Source organism: Nuphar pumila, chromosome 3 (genome assembly GCF_984573655.1).
Source record: "Nuphar pumila chromosome 3, dmNupPumi1.hap1.1, whole genome shotgun sequence".
Taxonomy (NCBI): domain Eukaryota; kingdom Viridiplantae; phylum Streptophyta; class Magnoliopsida; order Nymphaeales; family Nymphaeaceae; genus Nuphar; species Nuphar pumila.
This window is the reverse complement of record NC_143251.1, coordinates 127,790,253-127,796,903: the sequence shown is the minus strand read 5'-3', so window position 1 is coordinate 127,796,903 and position 6,651 is coordinate 127,790,253. Positions and strand designations below refer to the sequence as shown.

The window sequence follows — 6,651 nt, the reverse complement described above, 5'->3', positions numbered from 1 at the left end:
AAAGTTTTTGCGATTGATGAACGGCATTGGAGGGACCAAATTGGGGGTGGGGGGGGGGGGGGGGGGTTGACCCGATCCGCACTCTAGTAAAACTTGTTCCTGTTTTAGGAAAAGATCTTTTTTTATGCAGCTCTGCTGACCATCCATCTCAACATTTCTCGAGATGGACAATGCACCCATCTGAGGAAAATGGATGATTTAGAAAGGTCGCTGCATGACCACCATGCAGAGACGCTGCATGTAATATGAAGTCATTTAGAAATAGGTATTTGTTGTGCCAGCGTTATTGCATAAAGTTTGAACCTTGTCTAAATTGTGAAAGGCCTGGAGCCTGTTTTGGCCATATCTTTCAAATGGTTTTAGTAAGAAGGGATATTTTCCCAATAGTCCAGGCTAGCTAAATAGGTCACAAATTTTCAAGTGGTTTTGTGTTGAAGCTATGGCACATGGGATAAATACCCCACTCAACCTCATGACAGATCCAAATGGCTCTAAATTCAAGTCCATTATGGATATTCATCAACTCCTACGGGATATTATGGATCAAGATATTTCTGTTTTATTTTTTTCAGAACCCAGGGTGTCCAAATTATGGAACAACATTCTCAAGGCTTCTGCTCTTGATGAAATTCACATAACCAAAATGTGAAAGTGATAATCCATAGAGAAAATTTGCCAAAAAATAACTGAATATATGACTAGATATTAGGTAAGGATATCACGCTTTTAGAATAGGCTTAGACCCAAGGACATGATTAACTTTTGTACGGCATGCACAAAAATCATGATTCTTCTGTGAAAACAAACATATATATATAGCAAGCAACGGTTGGAAGTAACCTTTTCATCTTTGAAATTTGTATCGGAGTAAAAAAAAAAACATTTCAAGAAGTCGAAAATTCAACGTTTGTGATTTTCAACCACACTCACTCTCTCTCTCTCTCTCAAATTAGTCCGGGTTCGGGTCATCTTGCTCGGTCCCATGATTTTTACAAAACAAAAAAAAAAAAGGGAGATTCTTGTGGCCGGTTTGGTTGTTTTTAGCATGTTTGGTGATTTGGACCGAAAGAAACGACATCTTCTTAAAGGGCATCAAATTCAATTTTAGAAGGGTTTGCCAGCTTGTACTCTGAACTGTGCACAGTTACCATCTAAATTGCGGCTGTCTTACTTTCTTCTTCTGGTGGATGTATTTTGGTAATGTTAATGTTCTCTCTCTCTCTCCTTTATGCATCACACACCCAAGCAATAAAGCTCGAACATTTTTCTCAAATCATTTTTTGATCATTTAAAATTTAAAAAATAACTTCATTAATTTATAACTTGGACGTCTAAAGCCACCCTAAAAATTCATATTAAAACCAGAAACTATTTGGTGCCAATGAAGGTACGAAACTATTGAGCTGAAAATCTTAGATGCTTATCAACTTAATCCAACCACATAGATGTGCTCAGCATGGTTTGTTTGCTAAGGATCGAATGTTGGATGGCAGCTTTTCAACATACATTATATAGATAGTTGAATTTTGAAGTCTCTGAAAACTTGTTTACGTGCCATAATCACATGATTAAAAAAAAAAAAACCATTCCTTACTATCACATCTGCAGGGTCATGAACTTTCAAGTTTGCCACCGTTTTTGTGTTCCTTATAGTTGACCTCATTTGTTCTAACGGTTTCCCATGCCTGTCCGTACATGCTTCTGAATTTGGCATTATTACATTTTCTTTCCCCGCAGTATATAAGCAAATAAAATTCTACATGGCACACCATAAGTTCATATATTCTCACCCAACTGAAAAACAGCTTCAAGCAAAATAGATGAAACCACAAACTTTCTGGAATCTTCCAGAGCAAAGGACTACAATGCTACAGTGAACAGAAGTAATCCAAACAGTATGCAATAGGATTATTAAACAAAGAAGTGAAAGGGATTAAATGATTGGCAAGAGATAAATTATTCGCAGCCTGCCTTATATGCTTCCCAACCTCCAAGACGGTATTGTTTGGCAGCTTCAATGGGATCCTCGGATTTTATGATACCACGGCCAACAATGATTATGTCATTGCCTCTATCATGAATTGCCTGTGAAACATATATATGTAACACCAGCAATTAAAATTCTCATTACATAAGTATGACAGCAACCTGCCTGTCAATGATATTTCTTCAAGGGGCAATACAGAGACAAAACCTCACCAAAAAACAAACGGCATATTGGTATTTTACGTCAAAGCTCAAAAAATATTCAGCATCATAAAACCAAAAACTTGGCCATGGATGCTACATTTACTAATCAATTCAATGGTTGAATAAAAATTATGAACAATGTTAAATCTAGGGGATTACCGAATAAGGGGTGTTGTATTGCTGCCCTAGATCATCACCTCCAGTAACCAGTTGAACTCCAGGTGTTGCATGAATTAGTCCAGGATCAACTGGCCCTGATTGCCATGCTGCTGGATTGACTGATATGAACCCGATGACGAAGTCATGATGCTCTGCAGCAATTTTCACAGCAGCAGAAGTGTACTCCCCTTTGGCAAGGTTACCAGAAGAGCTCATTTCAGCAAGTAGTAGCAATCCTCTTCCGCGAGGCAGGCCCTGAAAGTTGTGAGTTGTTTAACATAATCAAATGGTGATTTGCTTTTGGCACAACACAAAGGTTGAAGGCCTTATCACATACCTCCAATTTTAAACCATCCACAATAGCAGGACCAGAGACTATGTGTGCATTAACAATATCTGCCCAATCCAATATACGGTAAACACCACTGCAAAGATCAACTAATACAACTTAGACCAATTAAAATAAACTCTGTGAAGAAAAAGTCAATCAAAGATTCAAAGGGTCTAGAAAAGGTTTCAGAAGAAAGCAAACCAATCTCACCCTTCATATTGCATTGTTACTGTATTTCCTATGTCTGCAAACTTACGATCTTCAAAGATAAGAAAGTTGTGCTTCTCTGCAATCTTTGACACAATTTACCAAATCAGCTAACCATGAAGAAGAATTTCGGGAAAGCGCCCCAGATCATATCACAAAAAGATAACTTTGAAATGTGTACACACATTCTGCAAGGTCTTTAAAAAGAAAGTACCATCAAGCAAAAACAACAACATTTTGTGGCTAAACACGCAAGAAAGCAGGGGCGTAGCTAGGGGGGGGCAGGACTGGGCTGTAGCCCAGTCCTGCCTCCCCAAACAGTTAATTTTTTTTTTTTTTTAAAAGCCCAGTCCTAGCCCTGCCCTGATTCCATATGAAATAGATTTTTATCCATTTTTTAGCCCAGCCCTGACTGCAGCAAATAGTTTGATTTGTCCATATGAAATAGATTTTTATTAATAATTGTAGCCATTTTTATTTTATCTCAAAAAAAAAAATTTCGGGGTCGCTGCCCCCGAACCCCCGACTATTACACAAATACAATTTTTTTTTCTACACCCCTGTTTGCCCCCCCCCCCCCCCCTCACATGAATCCTAGCTACGCCCCTGCAAGAAAGTGTTTAGAACATTTTGCTGCCAGCAGATAAGGATATCCACGCCTCTTATACAGAAACCAAAAATCAAGTTCGGGATAAAAGATTAATGATGCGACAACTTGGATGTTTAACCTACAAAATCATTAAACATCTTCACACAGGGCACAATATAGAAGTCACAACAATAGGAACTAGGCAATGGAAGTGGCTAGAGTATTATACTACTTGTCAGAGCCTTTATGGGGCCTGAGGCGGAGGGAAAAAATGGCCCCCCTATTAATGGTAGGAGTTCGGGGGCAGCGCCTCCGATTTTTTTTTAAAGAATCAAAATAACAATAAAATTTGCATTGACATTAAATAAATATAATATTTCAAATATTTATATTATATTAAATAAAAATATATAAAATATTTATATAAACTACCTAAACAATACTCATTGGCCTTAAAAATGAGCCCCTAATTTTTTTTGGGGCCTAGGGGCCCTGAGGCCCAAGCCTCATTGGCCTCTTTACAGGTCCGGCTCTGCTACTTGTGCATAAGAACATAATAAAATAACACGCATAGAAAGATAACTCTAATAATTGAGATGGTAAACAAGCATAACTAGCCAGACTTCGCCTTCTTCAGGCTCAGTTTGTCTCAGCTCAGTGACAGTTCAGTGTCAGACTTGGGCTCAAGCTCGCTAGGAGCTCCATCAAAGACTGAGTTGATCATGCCTAATGATCTATGTCCAAACATGAGCTACTTAGCTCATAGGTAGGTAGATTGAAGTCATTGATGCTGTATACATGGGCAGAAAATCCCACCCCAAGCCCTACAGATGTAATATACAAGCTTTGTTTACTAAGAAACAGTTTTTCACTGCACAATCACATGCACACAACGCACATGCACAATGCACACACGCCAGAAATGGTAGAAATAATAGGTTTTGGTGAGTCAAATATCGACCGTCAATTTGTAGTTAGGTTGGTTAGAGTATGTAGATGTGAAACAGGTAGTGAGCTGCTGATTCCACCTTTCTGTCCAGAGTACCAGCCTGTTTTACAAGCTTGAACCAGCCACTTATCTGATTTCATTCATTCTCAATAGTCATGAGATGATCATCTTAGGGTGATCTTTTTGTCGTCCGATGCTCCTATCGCACTCATAACCGAGATACCACAGGTCGGGAAATGAATGTGACATGTGAGGTACAGCTTACTTAAAAAGAAATAATCGACCATGTCTCCCGCACTCTAGTAAGTATGTTTACCAGCCCTAAACAAGACATGAAAACAAGAAGAAGAAGAAAGTGCTAGTCATAAGGGGGAGGTTCTGATACAAAGGTTATGGAAAACATTCCCCCGTACTGAATATTAATCAGAGAAAAACATGTCCATGCAATGCTTTCACAAACAATTTCACGTGGGTATCCCTAAATGAATACAAAACAAACATACCGCTCGTAGCTGCAAGCCGAATTCTGGAGTGAAGTCAGACAAGATATCCACATGGGTCTTCAGTAAGCAAATCTCTGGCCCAACCTGCCCACGTATTTAAAATGGCCACCCAATCAATATTGAACAATGATTAGAGATGTATAAATCTGATGGAATATTCAACGATCAATCCTGAACGATTGTTAGAGATGTATGTCTGCCGGAATACACGTCCTTCTTGCCCAACACACACACACACACACACACGCACGCACACACAGAGAGAGTTTCTTAGGCATGAAAAAAGGGGACCCCTTTCTCTTCTTCTCCAAAACGTTGTTGCGGCGGTACAGAATTTGGAAAAATTTAGTTCCCAATTCCATGAAATCAACTTCTAATTTTGATAATAAAAAACAAACAGCTAACAAAGGAACATAATTTACACTTTCCACCAAAAAAACCCAACTTCTTCCAAGGCATAAATCGGCATAAAACTCACATAAAAACAGTAAAAAACGATCCAGAACGAAAGCTAAAGCTACAGAAAGAAAGACGCTGACCTTCTCGGCGAGGATGAGCAACGCGGCGGCGGTCGAAACGTCGGCCGCGAGGCAAAGATTGGTCTGCTTCATTTCCATCAACTGCAGCAGCCTCTTCCCCGCAGGGTTCCTCGCCAACGCAGCCCTCTCCCCGTAGGAAACCCGCACCCTAGCCCTTGGCGCCGGAGTCGGCACGGCGACCGCCCGGTTCTCCGCGAGGAACGCCCGGACGGCAGCGGCAACATCCTCGGCTACCTTGCCGTGCGGGACGAGCGTGTCGAGGATCTCGGCGAGGGTGAGGATGGAGTGGAGGCGGATGCCGGCGGCGGCGAGGTTCTCCCTGCCGCCCTGTTGGCGGTCGATGAGGACGACGGCGTCCGAGACGGCGAGGCCGGCGGAGCGGAGCGGGGCGGCTGTCTCTAGGACGGAGGCGCCGCTGGTGATGAGGTCCTCGACGACGAGGCAGGACTGGCCGGGCCGGAAGGTGCCCTCGATGAGCTTGCCGGTGCCGTGGTCCTTGGCCTCCTTCCGGCGCATGAGCATGGGGACGGACTGGGCCACGGAAACGCAGGTGGCGATCGGGAGGGCGGTGTACGGAACGCCGCAGACGAGGTCGAAGCGGGCGGGGTCGGACGAGACTGAGACGGCGTCCCAGAGGAGGGAGGCAATGCGGGTCAGGAGGGAAGGGAAGGACACGATGAGCCGGAGGTCGATGTACACCGGGGAGGTGATGCCGCTCTTCAGCTTGAAGCTGCCGAATCGGACGGCCTCGATCTCGTGGAGCTCCAGAATCAGGGACTCCATTGCCGACTGATCTGTTCTGTTCTGCCTCTGCTCTCTCGCTCGCTCTCTCTTATATATATAACGCTCAGAGCGGGTAAAAATGGATGTCTGCATGTTGAACGGGGTGCGGGCCCACCTCGGAAAACGTGGCATAGATTACGCTTTGCCGTCCGATGATCTTATACAAATAATTTATCGTTTGATTCTGGTCTCTGTGGGTTTTAAAGCCAAAATACAAAAAAACGTCAACTTTTTTGGAATATCAAGGACATAAAATATCGCGGTGATATTAATGCATTTTTTAAATTCGCAGTGCAGTTTATAATTGTTGTATTCTATTTCTTATATATCTGTGAAGATATTTTTTCCATTGTTGTCGTATCGGTATCGGCCCTGAATCGTTTGGCCATCGCAACTGAATC

At 42.3% G+C, this 6,651-nt stretch overlaps 1 protein-coding gene across 1 annotated transcript; it reads right to left on the bottom strand.

The window, feature by feature from the left end:
* Window positions 1-1,761: 1,761 nt before the first annotated feature.
* On the bottom strand, window positions 1,762-6,277 carry LOC149843714 (uridine 5'-monophosphate synthase-like). Its single transcript, XM_090000036.1, has 6 exons — window positions 5,468-6,277; window positions 4,929-5,012; window positions 2,891-2,973; window positions 2,687-2,774; window positions 2,350-2,604; window positions 1,762-2,085 (listed from the first exon to the last, which is right to left on the bottom strand). Exons 1-6 carry the CDS (start codon window positions 6,248-6,250, stop codon window positions 1,957-1,959), a joined length of 1,422 nt encoding a protein of 473 aa, XP_089856162.1. The 5' UTR covers window positions 6,251-6,277; the 3' UTR covers window positions 1,762-1,956.
* Window positions 6,278-6,651: the final 374 nt, after the last annotated feature.

Excerpts from the sequence above, each read along its gene's own strand:
- LOC149843714 (XM_090000036.1), bottom strand. The coding sequence starts at position 6,250 with ATGGAGTCCCTGATTCTGGAGCTCCACGAGATCGAGGCCGTCCGATTC. Across the intron at positions 2,974-4,928 it reads TCGGCTTGCAGCTACGAGCG|ATTGCAGAGAAGCACAACTT; the intron begins GTATGTTTGTTT and ends ATTGTGTCAAAG. Across the intron at positions 2,605-2,686 it reads TGGATGGTTTAAAATTGGAG|GGCCTGCCTCGCGGAAGAGG; the intron begins GTATGTGATAAG and ends CACAACTTTCAG.